Source organism: Homarus americanus, unplaced genomic scaffold (genome assembly GCF_018991925.1).
Source record: "Homarus americanus isolate GMGI-L3 unplaced genomic scaffold, GMGI_Hamer_2.0 scaffold33468, whole genome shotgun sequence".
Taxonomy (NCBI): domain Eukaryota; kingdom Metazoa; phylum Arthropoda; class Malacostraca; order Decapoda; family Nephropidae; genus Homarus; species Homarus americanus.
This window is the reverse complement of record NW_024714177.1, coordinates 8,908,036-8,926,755: the sequence shown is the minus strand read 5'-3', so window position 1 is coordinate 8,926,755 and position 18,720 is coordinate 8,908,036. Positions and strand designations below refer to the sequence as shown.

Sequence of the window (18,720 nt, the reverse complement as noted above, 5' to 3'; positions counted from 1 at the left end):
TACCATCATAAAATTAAGATGTTACTTTTACTACAATGTATGTATTGTGTCGGAAAAAGTGGAGTTTGGGGGTCGGCCCAGTCTCTATTTCAATTAATCCCATATGTTCTGTTATTTCATTTATGCGTTTCTCGTTTTACGCGGGCCTCCACGGGTTCAATTGATCGCGTAAATGCAGACTATTCTGTACAGTACATTATAAGAGCTGATCTGAGAAAACCAAAAGATAAAATCATATTTACCTTAAAATTATCTTAATAAACTCACCTGGCTAAAGTTTACAGAACCTGAGTTGAACCACTCCAGGAAACTTACAGCAACACAACAATTCATCTTCAACACCAATGTATTTTAATGGGTCTAAAAATATATAACAGTTTAGTCAATTAAAATCTTGACTTAGGTAGACAATTACTGCAGTTTACTCTCTTACCTTGCATTGTTTAGTGCATAAAAAATTAAGAACTGGATTCCCTGAGCATATGACCGAGCCTGACATACAGTGGCTCAGATACACAAATGTTCTTGACTTACATAGTGGCTCATATACACACACATACCTGATTTACACAGTATGGCTCAGATGCACACACACACAACCATACAGGTACTAGTACTTAACCTTTATCATCAGATAAGTAAAGGCATTATAGGATTGGAAATTTGTCACCTGTTTTGTTTAGTTGAAGAACTGAACACAAATCAGTTCACTTCATATCTCAAACTTACAGTAATTTACTCAACAGATAAAACATTTTGTGCAAAATCTTCTTCACACGTAATGACTAACTCGGTGTCAAAGACGAAAAAAAAAGACAACAAATCAGTGTGCTCAAGACATAACAACCCATTACAGTACTGTATGTTACAGCTTTGCATCTCCATTCATGAGAGACTGTGTGTCTATTGATGAGTTTTCAGCTTTTTCATTTATGGACTCTTTTTCAACCTTGGAGTTGATGCTATATATTACTTGATTTTTTCTAAATGCTGGACTGAAGATATTGGTTGCCTGTATCTTAACTCCATTTCTACGACACTCGAGGAATCTTTCAGCAAAGAACCTGTTTGTTTCATGAACGTAGGGATGCTGAACATATTCTTGAAGCTGAAATGGATGAGATATTACATAAATTAATATACTGTACACTGCTTGATTGAAAATTAAAACTGTGGTATGCAATACCCTCATTCACCCAGCATTAATTTACTGCACAAAAATGTGAAAGGGGAGTGTTGCATGTGCTTGGGTAACATGAATGATAAAAAATGTGGCTGCTTCTAAAGTATATTTTTATGATAGGTACGAGTGAATAACCTTGTGTTAAGTTAACCAACCTGGTCCATGAGGTTCAACATGTCAAGTTTGTTTACAGAAGCTAAAATATGTGACAACAGTAGATTATCTCTATATTGCAGATCTGAACCCCTCAATTAAAAAAAAAAAAAGATTTCCAAAGGATATGATTGACACCAGGTAACAAAAAAATTACTAAACTATTATGGTCTCCCCCATGAGAAAAATAAAATAAAATCCCTATACAGTATTATTGGACCAGAGTTAATGTAAACAGTCTCTTACCCATTCCATCATGCTGCATCACCATGCAACTTTTCTGTGGTAATTCCACCCTGGAGAACCTCTGCCTACCAAAACTCATTTGTACCCCAAACAAGCACTCTGTAGAATGCTCAGCTTCATGGTGTGTGATATAACCTCTGTCAGTTCAAATCATCCTGCTAAAAATATTTTCAGTCTCTGGCAAGGAAATGCATCAGTGAACAAATTTGACAGTGACACATGTCTGATCTCTCCCTGCTTTCTTTATTTGTTAAATATAAAACTTTTTACATTATCTTTTCCTGTGCATATCCATTTACAGCCATTAGGAAAGATTGTCACCCCTTTTCCTAAAAATCACAACAGCCACAGAATTAATCTTTCTACATAAAACAAGTTCAACCATCTTACCAAATTACAAAGTCATTGTAACTCGGTCCTTATTTGTAGTTATCAAATGTCTGAAGCCCCAGCACACAGCTGTAGGTCCTCTAAGTCATCTTAATGACTCTGGATTGATAAGATAAGCCACAAACATCACACACACATCCAAAATACAATATGCACTTCATAAAGATAACAGATTAAAGTTCAATTCAAAGAACAGGTTGTGATGTAAGAGAAAAGCCACAAACAAATTATTATGATGTAATGAATGCAATTACAAAGAACAGGAAATGTAATTTACAGATTCATGATGGAACAGAATTAAACAACCTAATTGCCCCCATTTAACTACCTGTACAAAATTAACCAGCTGCTATATCTTCTTGAGGATTCTGATATGTCCTAAGAACAATCATAAAGGAACAAACACCAACATTTTTGAAGAGACTACACAATACAGTAGTACATGCAGCTCTGACTTACTCTCAAGCTGGATACATAGAACCAGCAGATATAAAAGTTGGATAAATCAAGAGTTTAGTTTAAGAAAATGTTTTTACATGACTACTGATTACTAAGAATAAACGACAATTTGCATAAAAATGTGAGCAGATTACAATATAAAAACAGATAATTTGGGCTGTCAAACTAACCTTCATCCACTCACAGGCTGTTAACTCTCTCTGGCACATAGTAATTCTTTGAGTAATGGGACGCAGATGGACAATGAAATATATATCTGAGCAATTATAGTTTGCACCGTGGACATGACGGAATGACACCAGTGAAACAAATTCTGCATCAATGCCAGTTTCCTCTTTTACTTCTCGTAAGGCTGCTGTACCCAGATCCTCTCCTGGAATAGAGATTGAAAAAATATTAGAAATTTTCAAATATACTATGCCATTATAGTGGCTAAAACTATCAGTATTAAATACAAACCTATTCACTGTAACCTTATGGGTGACAGCAAAAATCTGAGCATGAAACAGTCTCTTCAAAGAACCAGATCAACACACTCTTGTATCTTGTAAACAACAGGGAACATCTATCTCTATATCTATACACTGCCCCCTCACTTAACATGGGTTTGTTCAATGTAAATTCATTCAAACACTGTTTTTATTACTACTCAGTATCGCTTAACACGGGGCTAAGATTTGCTCGAATATGGGTTGAGCCAGGCTAACATGGGAAAATTCAGCTGAATGCTGTCAGGTAAAAAACATTTTGCATGAGCCAGCGGTCGAATCCATTACATTCCATGGGTAGTGTCTCCAGAAGTCGAGTCCATTACAGCTCGCGGGTAGCGTCCCCACGCCAATTGGGCTCAAGAGTTTACCTAGTGCTTGGTTTGGCCACAAACAAAAACTTTGATTGGATTAACTTCAAGTTTTTTCCCCTTCCTAGTGAGTCAAGCTGTCCTTAGACCAAATTAACACTAAATATGGGATACCTGTATTTGTTTAGTAACCATATTCCATTCTTAATTGGAATGTAATAGTACCGATTCCTGCAAGAAGTCACATCAATGCCGTTTTTCCTGAACACACATTGAATGAAATACCCCCTGTAATGGATTTGTGACACTGTATTGTGAGAGGGCGGGCAGGGGGGGATACAGTTTTACACTTGAGGAGGTCAGTTATCTATTATTTACTTCATGTGACTTAGACTTCCCCCACTGTAAAATGGTGCCCTTCCTCCCCCCTAAAATACCATAGTGACTCTCATCCACTTCTTCATAAATCCGTCTAAATTGGTTACACTTGTCAATCATATTCTACAGATTTGGATACACTACCTTCTCACTTAACGTGGGGGTTGCGTTTCCAGAAACAGTCAGTATCGGTGTTGTTACTTATCATCTTTTTTTTTTTCTTTTTCTACCTTACAGTGAGAGGACATCGCTAACATTCACACTGTACTCTGTTTTTGTGACTGTGAAGTGAGCAGTGTAACTTTGAAAATGTCTGGGAAGGCCAAAGCACCCAGGGAAAACTGTGTCTCTGGAGGTGAAACTTAACAATGTGAAGCTGTGTGGGAGTCAGTGACGTTTCCACTCCACTTTCAAGAGTCCCCTTATCCTCAAAGGGGACATGTGATTATGACCAGGCTTGTTTTTAATGATGTGGTGAGTGTTGTTTAATTGTGTTGTAGGAACAGTATTAGGGTAGGAATTTTATTTTCAGTGATACATGTGGGTGTTGGACTGGCTGGGAACATATCCCATTACCCCATGTTATAATGATCCTGATTTACGATATTTCGACCTGCAATTGATTTTTCAGGGATGTAACCCATTGTAAATAGGGGGATATTTGTACTGTACATGTACAGTGGTGATATAAATAAATAAATACAGCTCTGTTTCTGTATGTATGGGATGCTCAGTTTAGACTCGGAAAATTTACCCCAAAACCCAGAAAAATTCCAAAAATGTGAGATTTTTTCCTGGTATGAGAAATTCATTTCAATACCCAGAAATCTCTCATTCCCAGAAGAGTTCTGGCTCAGGGAGATACCACTGTACAGTACAGTATACAGGGGGGTATCAGTTGATATAATAGAACTTTTCATAAAATATGTGGCCATACTTACACTGCACTTTCTAAACACAATCTATCTGTACCTGTACAAATATCAAATACTACTATACAGTAATTCAGCAAAGCAACACTCCCAAAGAAAAGTAAAATTCTGAGGACAATTAAATAACCAAATGATTCCTTTAGCTGGCACTGTGGGGCCTACAATTTCATTAGCTGGAATATCAAAAACATAACATCAAGATCTAAAAAGTTAAATGTAAAGTCGCTGACAAAATACTCTCGACACGTCTGGTAGCACTACTGTACTCAGGCATTCAGTTCATGTCACAATGTTTCAGTCTCCTATCCCATGTCTATAATGCAAGGCACACCAAAGTGTTAGTTATCTGCATGATTTTTGGCCTTTATATATGTTTATGTTGTCTGTGTTTTCTCACATGATGCCAGACATGTCAAGAGCAGTACGTATTTTGTCAGTGACTGTACAATTTGGTAAATTTAAATTTCATTCCCATTTCCTCAGTTGCTAATCTTCCATACCTGGCTCAACATATCCTCCAGGCAGCTTCCAATGTGGACGAGTGTGGAATCTCTCTCGGACAACCAGTAACTCGTCCTGATCATTGACCACAAAAGCACCGACCCCCACTACATTATGAGCATACCTGTAAATAATACAACATGAGTGAAATGCTGTTGTCTGAAGGGCAGCTGTGCTATTTAAGTAAATTAGTCTCTATGGCATATACAGTTAGCAGCACTGTGTTTGTAGTTCAAAACTTTTACATTTCTTTCCTTCTGAAAAATTGTTTATGCTTCCCATCATATCTGGATATCTAAAATGAAATTAATGGATACAATTGGTAAACAAAGGTCTAAAAACAATGAGCTTGTACTAATGTGTTTTATGTCCCTCTTTATCGAAAGAGTACTATTTCCAAGTCAGACACCTAAGAGTACCATTTCCAAGTCAGACACCTAAGAGTACCATTTCCAAGTCAGCCACCTCAGTTCCAGTCCTTATAAATACTGTACAAGGGAGCAAAATGAGATGCCATATCTGAGCTCGGCTATAAAATGGGAATTCAGAATCAATCCCACATTTATAGCCTTATGCCTGGCTTACATGACTCAGGTATCTAAAGCCAGCTACAGATGGTGGCAACTGTGAGCTCCAAGTGCTATTGCAACTGTGCACCCTAAAATAGGAGAAAGGCAGATTACTACTTATGCATGTAACCTTTTGGGCTAACATCTATAAACTCTTATCCCATTATCTTAGTTGATTCCATTTTGGGTCTTACATCATCTCTACACAACGGAGTGTCTCGTACAGATAATGCCTCTCAGCATGTTCTCATGTCTTAAGTTTTATTGTTTTAGTAACTCTTGAAACTTTCTGGTACACAGAATAGTTGCCTAAAAGCTGTTTGGATGACTTTATATTGAATTCTTTGGACCTTTAGGTAATTTATTTTGTTAAGAGAACAATTCCATAGGAAACCATTTCTTGTTGATGACATCCTAAACATAAGAAAGGAAGCCCAATTTTTTAAAACAAGAAGAATAAGGACTCACAAAAGAAAATGACCCGAGGGAACTTGACTTTGTTCTTTGGTGACGGTCTATGTACAGAATAGGATCATTTGAAGATTCACTCTCCAGCTTCTTTCACCTTAAGATTAACCACCCTAACACTAACCTAGCTTACCTTAACCTAATGTTAACCAAACCTAATTTAATCTAACATAATCTAACCTCCCCAGGCAATGTTAGGGTGTTTAATCATTTGGCAAAATAATCTGGCTGGGGAGAGGGAGTGAACCTGCAGGAGATCCCAAAGTATATATATACACAGTACCTGTATGTGCAGTACAATATTACACTACAGTATTAAACAAGAAAATTATCCTCACCTGGGAATATTATTTGGCTCATTGACTGACAACCACTTCACCATCATCACAAACTGTGGCTGGGCATGGTGGTATATGAACCCATGCTGCAATACCAATCATTGAGAAAAAGAAAATGTTTAGAAAAATAATTAAATACAATATCAAACAAATGTAAAGTGGCCTCACACTTTCTTATCACATAAATATTTACAGTAGAGGTGGGTACAGTACATACCTTAATGCTATACAGTGTTATGCCCAACAGTAATACCCCTTATGGTGAAAGATTTGTTAAGTAAAAGCATTTTCAGGGTACAGGTAAGACAAATTTTAAGTCTTCTGGACTAGATATAAATGTTGTTTATAATTTCCTTCATTTACATCCCTAAATATAAACATTACAGAACTGTATAGGCACAAAACAGTAACAATGATCATCGTCATATATGAACAAAAGCATCTTTAACACTCTATGATACACCAAACATTCACCCTAACAAAAGGCTGTTGTTACATTTACATCTGTAATTTTCTTCCATAGTTGACAAAATCACAGTTAATTGAAACTGACCTTAACCAAAACAGGTACCCAGTCTGCATGCTCGAGGTCAACCTTAAACCAAACACCACGGATGTTTTCCTCCATCCAGTGGCTCATCGAGGCTGTGTGTGGGGGAGGAAGTCACTGGTTTGGTATATGAGATAATCAAGTTTCTTAAACAGATGTGAAGCAGAAGGCTCCCTCTTAAAAGTTGAAGACACCAAGTTATGATGCCTGCATAGTCTAAGAGTCAGGCCCAAGGTGAGGGAGAGAAGTACAGGTTTATGTCACACATGATTTATTGATACAGTACAATAGAATTCTTTTTTAATGCAGTATATAGATGAGTAAACTTTTATTTCATTGTGCAAAGCAAACAATAGCTAGGACTTCAGTACTGTAGAAGGCACTCTTTCAATAGTATATGATAAATCCTGGCAGAGCCAGTGGCTGAAATATTTGCAGAAGATTGCACCCGTACTGTCTGTGGCTTCCCCTCAATTCCTAGAGAAAACAAGCCATTAAGATGAAGGACTGAACCTGAAATCTTATTTTTGAACTGAACCAGTAGCCAGGTGGCTCTTACTCTTACAATGCAGCTGACTGGGAAATAAGGATCTGCCTTTTGCCCCCCCTCCCCCCCACGCCCTTCAATGGAAGTCAAGGTGATTTATTAACCCCTATGGGTATATCAATCTCCCTTCCCTTCCAATTACACCACCCACCTGACATGAAGAGGAACTATGTGCAACAGTTGCTCTATAAAGGTTACAAGTTCACCTGCAAGGCAAACCTTTTCCCATCAGCATGCTCTAAGCCATAGCTACATCAACCATATTTAGAAGCAAAGACCAGTCTATCACTCACAATTTATTTCTAGCTAACTGATCCACTAACCCAAAAACAGTGGGAGGGGATGTGAACAGCCTGGCCAAAGGCTCTACTACAAAATACGAATCAAGGATCAAATCTTTATTTCTAGCACTGTTATCCAGGTAACACTCCTAAGCAAAAGCCAGCTAGACAAGCTGGAGGAGGTGGTACAATAGTTCCAGGGATTAGACAGACATAAACTCTTCTTAAGAGAGGTGACCTTGTGCTGTTGTCATCAATTAAGTCTAGATTTTGATTCCCAGCCTCTCCATTACTATACAGTTGTGCAGTGTTATCATGAACCCTCTGGGAAAGAAGGTGTCAGTATCCAAAGAATCAGTAGACATTATAATCCTACTGAGATGAGCCAGGTGAAATTGTCTCCAAGGTCATGGATCAAGGACAAACTCAGCCACATAGGAAGAAAAGAAATACCATACCTACACACATTAGATAGAGAACACTCTTGGCATGATCAGTAGGATGGGGAAACTGACATACCCGAAAGGGGTTAATAAATTACCCTGGTTTGCATTATGAGGTATGGTAGGTAGATCCCAGTCTCTGTAAGCAGCTTGAGTAATGAGAGCTACCTAGTTCAGGGCACAACCTAAGGATGTACAGTATTAAGATGTAAACATACCCTGCAGAACGGCTTCAAATTCCTGTGGAGATGCTGGTTCTTCCTCAGATGATATTGTAACACCTGAGAATCTATCTCTTGCTCCCTGAAGGAAAGGTTTCAGTTGCTAATAATAGTGGAATTTTTTAAAATCTTATTTGACAAATTTCATATATGATAAACATTTGTGTAAAGAAAAAATTTATATATTTCTCAAGAAATTACTGCAGATGAAAAAATATTTTAGCGATCATAAAAATTTACATCTATGTTTTATATACAGTACTGTACTGTCTTGTACTGTACTGTAATAGTAAGTTTATACAACACAGCACAGTACATACAAATAATACAGGACCCCTTTTATACTACATTATTTACATTTTTACCTGTATAAAAAAATGTAATGGTGGTACTGTACTGTTTTCTGAATATTAAATTTATAAATTAAAATACAGTAAACCCCTTGAAATTCTGGACTATTTGAGATGATCAGATAGAAAATGAAACAGCAGTTAAGATTCATGAAACTGGTGTGAATGTTATAACTGCAGAGGTTAATATGTACTTAAACATTATGGGGAAAATGGAGTTAGAGATCACACCAATGGTGAAGTAAGAGAGAACAAATTAAAGCTAAAATAAGACATAAAAGAGATACTGGATAGTACTGTATATATAAAATAAAAATAGCTATGCATAGGTACAGTATTGTTCTGTAGTCTGTCGAGAGAGGCTACGAAAGACCGCACAGCATGGAGAGGTTAATTGTCTTGTAAATAAATTTAATAGTTCCCATTGTGGTATTGTTCAGTGGTAATACTGTACTTTATCCGCTACCATGCCATGTCTTGATGCACTGCTACTAGCCACAATTGTAGATCAGATATTTCACACCATAATTTGAAATGTTAATAGATAATGGCTGCTTCCTATATGCTGTACTGGTTGTTCCTTCAGAGCTTCAGTATTAACTTTGTCACCGTGGAAGATGCAATTCCACCCAGGCCAATCATGCCTCCCACACAGTTACAAAAGATAGCAAGGAAAATTAAAAGAAAGATTAAACATTAAAGCAGTTTTGTTTTAATTTATTGACATCGTTTCATTTCTTTGATCATGGTCATCATACAACAGAGGACTTATAATTATGTCTTTATATCCTCTACTTTAGTATAGGTCTGCCTCACCATGCTTAAACTCTAGACAGAGAATCACCTGAACCCCAACTGTGTTAAAATAGACCTGCATAAATTTTTGATCACCGTGAATGCTAAATAGTCAAAACTGAAGATGTGAAATGAACAAATGTTCTGGTCCACTTGTATTCAAAATTTTGAAGACTTCCCCCCTAAAACTTAATCAAGGTTATTTACTAATCTCAGCCCACACCAAGCACAACTAATTAGCCAATCCCCTGTTCTCTACAGTATCTAAAACAAGATAATTACTTCCAGCATCATTATTTTATAGCCATTTTCCAAGCTTATGTGAGTTAACTGTAATTACCTAATTGGTCATCCTGGGAAAGTAATACTGTAAACCAACACTTTCTAGTACTGAATGGCATATATTTCCTTGATCACATATGCTTCCTTCAGGAGGAATATTCACTTCCCCAGTGACCTTTAAATTTCCTCAGCTTTACTTTACCCATTATAATGATGTAAGAAGTGCTTTTCTAGTCCATTTTGTAGTTAAAGTAGTTGCACTCATTCCACTCTCAGCACATCTAATTTTTTCCGCTTTTCTGAGATGCTCTGTGCTCGAACCATGCACAGAACCACCACCACAAGCCATTACTAGAGAACTTAAAAGTGTTCCACTACAAAAAATAAACAGTAAATACACTACTGTATTGTACTGTAGTACAAAATATGGCCAAGCAGAGATAATGCAAAGACAAAGACTTAACCCACATCATAATCCTCCAAAATTTCAGACCAATCTCTTGAAATTTCAAGCTTTTTCCAGAATAATAAATATTTGTCTGATAACCTTAGTCTTTAAAATAAGCCAAGTTCTGAAATATTGAAATCAGAAATTGTTAGAGATTACAAAAGCCTCAACTCTGCCATACCTTAAACTGTACTGGAGCCTCCATGTTGCAGAACAAGGGCGATTTTTTGTAATGACGACTGATAACTGGACTGGTGGAGGTAGTCAGCTTGAGCCTTTGGTATGAAATGGTAATAGGTCCTCAATCAATCAAACACTGTATTTGAAGTCAACCTTAACCTACTCTTGGTATTCCATGTCTAATACAGTACCTCTGTAAAAGCAAAAAAAACATGATGCCTTAGTTCATAAAGTTGAGTGTAAGGACTCATTTTCCTGACATGAACTTGATGGGAGATTTTCAATTATAGTACAGTACTGTATGTGTTTGCTTGTTTTTATTGTGACAAAATGGAAACCCAAACCTGTGAATCTGTGATAATTTGCCATTATTGATGATAGTAAATCATTATCATTCAGATTTTGCTCTGTTTTGGTGACCGTGAAGTGATCAGTGTACAGTAACTTTGAAAAAAATGGTTAGCAAGTGTGCTGCTGACTCTCCCACCTCTGGGAAAGTCAAGGCTTTAAGGAAGACCATATCTCTGGAGACAAAGCTACACATTATTAAGCGGCAGGCAGGCTTGTTATTATTAATGTGGTGACTGTTGTCTAATTTTTTGCATTTACTGTATATAATTAGTGTCGGATCATTTTTATGTGTTGTATGTCTGTGTTGGACAGGAACATAGCCCATTGAAAACCATGTTAAAAGGATCCCAATTTATGTTAATTTGGTTACATTGGGGTTTTCAGGAACGCAACCTTATCGTAAATAGGGGGATACCTGTACAACCATGATTTAAACAAAATGGGCTGGGCTTTGAAGATGAGGGAAAATGTGGGGTAAAAAAAAAATTAAATAAATTGAAAACTAGACCTAACCTTTCCTAACCTAGGAAAGTCCAACCATAATTCTAAAAAAATAAAAGTAAAAAAAAAAAAAATATTTAACCAACCGCAGAGGAAAAAGAGATTCTCCTCTTGCATGTTTTCAGTGTTTAGGTCAGGAGGGAGCCATAATGCAAATAAAAACTGATAGATGAAATTTTTGTGCATGTGTAAAATTTCCCAAGAGATTTAAACTACTCTGATTGGTCAAAGCAGATCATGTGAAAATCTTGTAAAGGAGCAGATTTAAATACTGTATATTAATCTGAGAAAATGTGTTTAGGGATTTTAACATCCGTCAATGTTGTTGTGTCTCAGTCGTATCCAGATCACATCCACTAACTGTAAACATGATTCACAGTGTACGAAACCAGGTTCATAGAATCAGTGTATGTGTGTCCATCGGATAAATATGGTTATCATATATTTTAGGTTAGGTTAGGTTCTCAAAGGTTCTATTGTTGTTTTTTAATGTTTTTAAGCCCACATTTTTCCTCCTCTTCAGAGCCCTGCGAGTTTAAAGGTGTCATGTCTCCATAAATAAGCAGTAGTCCCCAAAATAAAGGTCATATTTGTTCAAATTACAATGAAAAACATAATAAAAAATATTTTAGAAATATAATTATCAGTTGGGCATAAAACAAATCTTTATCGCTCCTACAACTTATTTGTGGTTTTCAACATAAGAGAGAAGTTGTTATCAAACCAGTACCGTACATAACTAGTAGTTGAACATTAAATGTTTATGTCCAAAATTGATCTTTAATATTATCCCATTTTTTGGACTAAATACTGGTAGGTAACAGAAAACTGAGTAATAGTGGCAGAAATAGTTTATCACCAGAAGGAGTTTAAAGAATGTGTAATTTTTTTCCAAAGGTGGTGTTTGAATGATAGTAAATAATAAAAACAATACGATAACTTTTTAATTTAATTTTAATCTTTTTTTCTTCTCATTTTCCTCCGCCCTTTGATCATAAATCATATACAGTGGGGTATGCTATAACGAACGGATCCTACTACGAATATTCCTATAACGAACGATTTTACCTATAAAATTGAGAATGCTATAACGAACGCAACTCCTACAACGAACGCGGATGAATACGGGACTATTTCGCCTGGCGCATGAATATTGTTGTACCGCGACCCACAACAAGAGCGTCAGGCGCCATCTTTGTCTCATTGTGTAGCCAGTGCACCAGTGTTATTGTTGAAATTTCGTCTTTTAATGTGGAAATTCGCGTTATTTGTATAACTATTTTGTTGTACAAGTATACAATTGTAACAATGAATCGTCCAAAGCGAGTGAGAAAGCTAATAACCCTTGAAACTAAGAAAGAAATTATAAAGAAACGTGAGAATGGAAGAAGCATTGCGAAACTTAGTGATGAATATGGGATGGCTAAATCGACTATATGTACGATTTTGAAGAATAAAGGGGAGTTAAAAACAGTGCAAGTGGCTAAGGGAATCTTTAGACTTAGCAAAGCAAGGTGTAATGTGATTGAAGAGATGGAAAATTTACTCTTAGTGTGGATAAAGGAGAAAGAAATGGCAGGTGGTAACATTAGTGAAGCTATAATTTGTGAGAAGGCTAAACAATTGTTTGAGGACCTTAAAGCCAAGACTCCCAGTGGAAGTGATAGTGCTGTGCCAGTGTTTAGGGGTACCTGCATGCTGAATAACACTAAGGTAAGATAAAGTACCGTATTTTTTACATTTTCCACAGAATTTTTTCAGTGTTAAGTGGTTGTATTTGGGGGCCTGGAACGGATTAATCCTATAACGAACAAATGCTATAACGAACGCGGTTCTGGAACCAATTACGTTCATTATAGCATACCCCACTGTATAGCAGGCAGGGTGTGAAAGAAGGGGAAATTACAGGGTAAAATTACTGCAAAAAAATTATCATATGGCAGTAATAAAATGTCTGTGTTTTGTAGGCAAAGAAATAAGTTATTTACCGTGAATATGACGGAGTCGATTCTCCTGTGGTGACCGTCGTGCTGGTCCGCTATAAGATATAAAGGAGTGAATTCAGTCTTGTCAACATGTAAAAGAAACAACTGAGGATCTCATAGGAGGTTTGTAATACCATAATTAATGGATTGGTTGTCTTTGTTTCTTATTTTATAGGATTCAATTTCCTGTTTTCCAAGTCTATGTCTACACCAATCCTTTATGTTTTGTCCTTACTATGCAATAGGTTCCAAAATTTCTATGTACAGTATACAGGATCAATATCATATGGGTGAGATTGAATTCCATAATAGAGGGTTGGACACCTTACTTTTTAATATGGAGTTGCATTGGATTTGAAGTCAAATGTATGTTCCTATTGTTATTGTTCTTCCACATGGAGAGCCATTGTCTCATGTATGCAATTATGGCGTCGTCAACTGGAAAAATCCATAAGTTATCACATGCTATCTGTGCTTGTTGAGGATCAAGACTGCATTAATGACTTAATTTGATCATGGACTTTTTGGAAGGACGTACAAGTGTCCAATAATAATAGTAATAAGGTTGCCCCTTGTGTAACGAGGATGGCCAGCCCAAGGGCCACCTAGACGTGAATATGATTAAGGAGTAGAAGCTGTCGCCAACACAACAACCACACCCTGAGTTAACGAGCTGCATGACCCAGTGTCAAGGAATAGTCCGAAAAGACCGGACAACTCGCCAACTGCACTGGCTAACCATTACCGCAGAACACGATCCGCAAATCGATTAACATCCAGGTTCCCAATTACTGCTGGGTAGAGAGGTAAATGGTGTATAGAAACTTGCCCATAGTTTCACCCTGTTGACCATGACACCACAGGTGTCCAATATGAAGCAGGGAAGTGACATTTAACTGAAATTATTTGTTTCGGTGTACTGCACGAACTCACCATTAATGTAAGTTCCTTCTGCCGTTAGGGGATCCGAGGGGCAGATCCCCTTCCCTCCCTCCTGGTTAGGAAGTTAGGTAAGGTTATTGTAGGTTTGGTTAGGAAGTTAGGTAAGGTTATTGTAGGTTAGGTTAGGTTCTGTGCATTGTCATATTGTTTTCTTATTTAGTCCCATGAAATTAACATCTCTTAAAATATTGGTGTAATTCCAAAAGTTCCTTTGGGTGATAACCATTTCCTTCATCTTTACTGAAAATGTACCATGTGGGAAGAGGATAAGGGTGACAACATTTTTTAAATTAATTTTCCTAAATGAAAATTAAAGCTTGGAATAAAATAATGGTTGGTAAAAAAAATTCAGAAGGCAATGATATAATTCGTAGCTACTAATATTTTATTATAAGTCTGTCGTGAGCAGCAACACTCACGGCTAGGTTTTAATTTATCATTTCATCACTTATCAGCTAACTAGCCGTCATCCAGTTGGTCTGTTAATTGTTACTTCGCTATAAACTTCAGCTTAACTCCAAATAGTTACACAGTTTTAAAAACACGATTACTGAACCTACAAATAATAAATCGGTATTAATGCGGAAATGTATAATAACGGAGATAGCTCTTCCAAAAAAAATTCTATTTTCTTCCATTAACCTCCCTCCATTATCGTCTGCCTCTCACCCAACACTGCGTGTCTCTCGCGTCTCCTTCATAAATCATGACGCACATGCGTACCCGTACACATCACACGGTCAATCAAAAGCGTTTTTGGTTTTGGAGCCAATTAAAATGGTTTTGGGTTTAATTCAGAATATATTTGGCCCAATCAAAATCGAGTTTTATTTTGGGTCTCATATTTTGAAATTCAAGTTCAGTTCCGACCATGGAAGTCTGCGATGGATGTCACTTAAAGTATATGGAGCTGATTGCAAGTTTTTGGAAAAAACGAAGAAACTATAGCATTTTTTCGATCGCATGGTGTTCTTCCAACCTCAGTAAAGTGTACTAAGAGCAAGACTGAATGTAAATATTGCAAAGACCAACATATGTGGCGTTGGGTAAGAATCCCAGAATGCAGCGACGAACAAGAACCAGGCCAATAAGGTAAGAAATAGGTGATTCCATCATATGGTGAGAGTCAGTTAAGTTAGGTTTGGTTTTTGTTTTTCTAGTGGTTTTTTTTTTTTATTTTTTAGTCGCTTAGCCACTTTTTTCGGAAAACGTCTAACGAAAAAAAAATCGCTAAAAACAACCGGCTAATTTCCGCCACAAATGAAGGCCATATTCGGTCTAAACACACTCAAATACACTAGAAAAATATATTTTTTACTTGCTAAAAGTGAACGGTGTGACAATGTAAATTTACCAATAAATCTATATAGTCTATAGTCAATGACGAGCAACTTTACATTATCCGAAAAATCATAAGGATAAAGTTATTGATGTTTGGTACTCACAGTCTCCTCAAGCTGCGTGGGAGCAACATGCAGACGACGGGACCAGCTGATGACACCACAGCAGCACACAGCTGATGACACCACAGCTGACACTCAGGTTCGGAGGGCAATTTACATTTAAATAATTTATCAGCAAACCACAATAAAGGACCAGATACAGGTATAACTGGAATAACGGCGATTTCAAGATAATGTCTCATTGTATCAATTAGGTGCTTCAGCCTGGATACAATAACGTATATTTATATAATCAAACGTGAATGAACGGGCTTGCACGTATACCAGCTTGAGTCAAGTTTCACTTCTTTACTTTTATCCTCTTCACCACTGATCGGCTCGTTAGTTGCTTGGGCGATCGGTCACGTCTCTGATTACTTTTCTTTTTATTTTATTTTATTTTTTTAGATTGCCCCGGAGGGAGCTAGTTTATTGGGCACCCCCTTACATCCTGTGCAAGGTGAAGCGCAGAAGCGTTTACTGTACCCATCAGGGAAGTGTGCGGTGTTCATGCTGCCTTAATGACTCACGCATTAAGGGCGTAAAAGCCTGAAGGGTCATGGGGTTTGTCAGCGAGTTACATAAAGTGACAGAATGATGAGTGTGTGGGGGGGGGGGGAAATTTCCCGGTACAATTTATCTGTTTATGGCAAAGCGTGGCAGGTCCCTAATAATGTCAAGTGCCAGGCCAAAGCCGGTAGTGCCGGCTTCAAGGTGGACGTCGAGAGGTTGGTAGGAGACGTCCTTCTTGGCGTAGATACGTAGTCCACTAGCATGTCCGCATGGTGGTCAATTGATGTGGAGAACTGGAGTGGATGGGCCCTTATCCTCTTCACCAAATGATCGGCTCGTTAGCCGCTTGAGCGATCGGTCACGTCTCTTACGCACTGTTGGCATCTCATAATATTTTGGATGTTCCTCGATTTTAAGTAATTATTTGTGTAAGACAACTTGTCTAACTCCTTCATTTACATGTTCTATTGATTTGAGGTATTTGTCCAAAATGTTTATAATTACAGATCACTTCTATAGTTGAAATTTACGACAAAATCATCCTAGGACAAAAGACCCCAGGACAAATATTAATAAGATATTTGAAAAACATTATTTTTATCTTATTCTTTACAGCTTATGAACATTTCTTTGACATGTAAAAATATTACATTAATTTTATTATCATGACACTGCAATGAGAAAGACATTATAATTATGATACAATAGCACACATAACGCTAGCATTATACATATATAACTATTATACAAGAGCAAATATTTACATAACCATAAAAATTACATTATTAAAGGATTACCATGTTTGCCCTATCTCGGCAGTCAGGTTAAGTATTATACTAGTGAGATCAGGTATGACCACAACTAGTTAGAGGATTGCCTGACAGTATGTTATATATATATATATATATATATATACAGTATATATATATATATATATTATATATATTATATATATATATAGTATATATATATATATATATATATATATATATATATATATATATATATTATATATATATATATATATATATATATATATATATATATATATATATATATATATATATATATATATATATATATATATATATATATAACATACTGTCTGGCAAGTTGAATAGTAAACAAGTCCAATAGTGTTGATCTTATCTAATGGTAAGTCTGACAAAGACCGATAACGTTGAAATTTGAACAGTAGTTATTAAGCGCAGAGTGACTATATTCCCGCGCCCGCGTTGTGGAAATGACCTTGGTCTTGCTCTCACTGGTAAACACACTGTTTACTATTATGAACACTGATGCCATCATCCTGTTTATTGGATTACGAGATATGGATATAAATAATGAGGACCCAACAATTATGTCTAGAGGTGGAGCTAAAAAGAAATTGTTTGTGATGGTTATAACACTTGTCTTCTCATAAGTTTGTCGACACCGGGACGTAGTTTAATTAATACTGATAATTAAAAACTATTACTGTTGTTTTGTGTGAAACAATATTTATTGTATATACTGTAGGCATATAGGTGGATACATTATAGTAGATTGTCCTTCCTGCTAACATAGCCTAACTTTTATGTACAAATTTTTGTAGATAACAAGGACAAAAAATTCGTTGCAGCTCTAAAATCATATTTGGCTCAACACTGAATTATGTTGTCGGAAAAATGGCGCCAAGTACTCGAGTCATGGACAGTGTTGATTCTTTTGTTTCCGTTTCGTGGTCTTGTGAGCGTTTTATTTTAGTGACTATGGCATTTGCGGTGTTTTGTAATCAACCCATCCGAGAACAGACACATAGAATGCACTAGGTAAGTAAAATCATTGTACAGTAACAACAAATTCCAGTAATGGCGTAGTAGAACTGTTATCTTTACACAATTAGATGTTTTAAATTCACATTGGCCAACACACTAGAGACACGTGTACATGGTGAGCACTGTACAAGGATAAGAACAATGGTAAACAGTGAATGGATTCAAGCAAGGAAGGAAAGTATTGTACCAGTTATCGGCGAATCACCTGAAGATTGCCCTCCCCACTCCTAGGTTATTTTTATGTTAAGATTATCTGCCCTAACGATAACCTAACCACACCAAGCTTAACCTAACCTGACCTAACCTAACCAATCCTAACCTGATTTAACCTAACTCAGGCCTGCCTTGACAACTCTCCCGATATCAAGTTCCCGACCTCCCGACATGCGATCAGAACCTCCATATATAAACTTTTTTTTTAAATTAATTCACAAAGAGAATTGAGTTGCAAATTACTACAAACAGGGCCAACCAGGATAAAGTAAAAATTAACTCATTTCGTGCGACATTCTTACACTAAGGCGTGTTACTATTTTTTGTCGACCTCGGAAACGACAAAAAAGAAAGATTTTCCCGAGTGTATTTTGTGTTGCTTTTAACTAATCTGACCGTTTATTTCCGTCCTAAGTGAACCTTTATGGAGAGATATACCCCCC

General features: G+C 36.7%; 1 protein-coding gene across 4 annotated transcripts; it reads right to left on the bottom strand.

Moving 5' to 3' along the window:
• On the bottom strand, nucleotides 1-16,107 carry LOC121877989 (nudix hydrolase 8-like). 4 transcript variants are annotated; one of them, XM_042383958.1, is made up of 9 exons: nucleotides 15,738-16,105; nucleotides 13,354-13,403; nucleotides 10,515-10,706; nucleotides 8,456-8,540; nucleotides 6,970-7,061; nucleotides 6,417-6,502; nucleotides 5,041-5,165; nucleotides 2,602-2,804; nucleotides 1-1,108 (listed from the first exon to the last, which is right to left on the bottom strand). In XM_042383958.1, exons 3-9 carry the CDS (start codon nucleotides 10,536-10,538, stop codon nucleotides 866-868), a joined length of 858 nt encoding a protein of 285 aa, XP_042239892.1. In that variant the 5' UTR covers nucleotides 10,539-10,706; nucleotides 13,354-13,403; nucleotides 15,738-16,105; the 3' UTR covers nucleotides 1-865. The 4 variants fall into 4 exon arrangements, with proteins under 4 accessions (XP_042239892.1, XP_042239905.1, XP_042239885.1 ...); XM_042383971.1 differs by having other exon boundaries at nucleotides 10,515-10,608; XM_042383951.1 differs by lacking the exon at nucleotides 13,354-13,403 and having other exon boundaries at nucleotides 10,515-10,608; nucleotides 15,738-16,107.
• Between the last annotated feature and the right edge of the window lie 2,613 nt (nucleotides 16,108-18,720).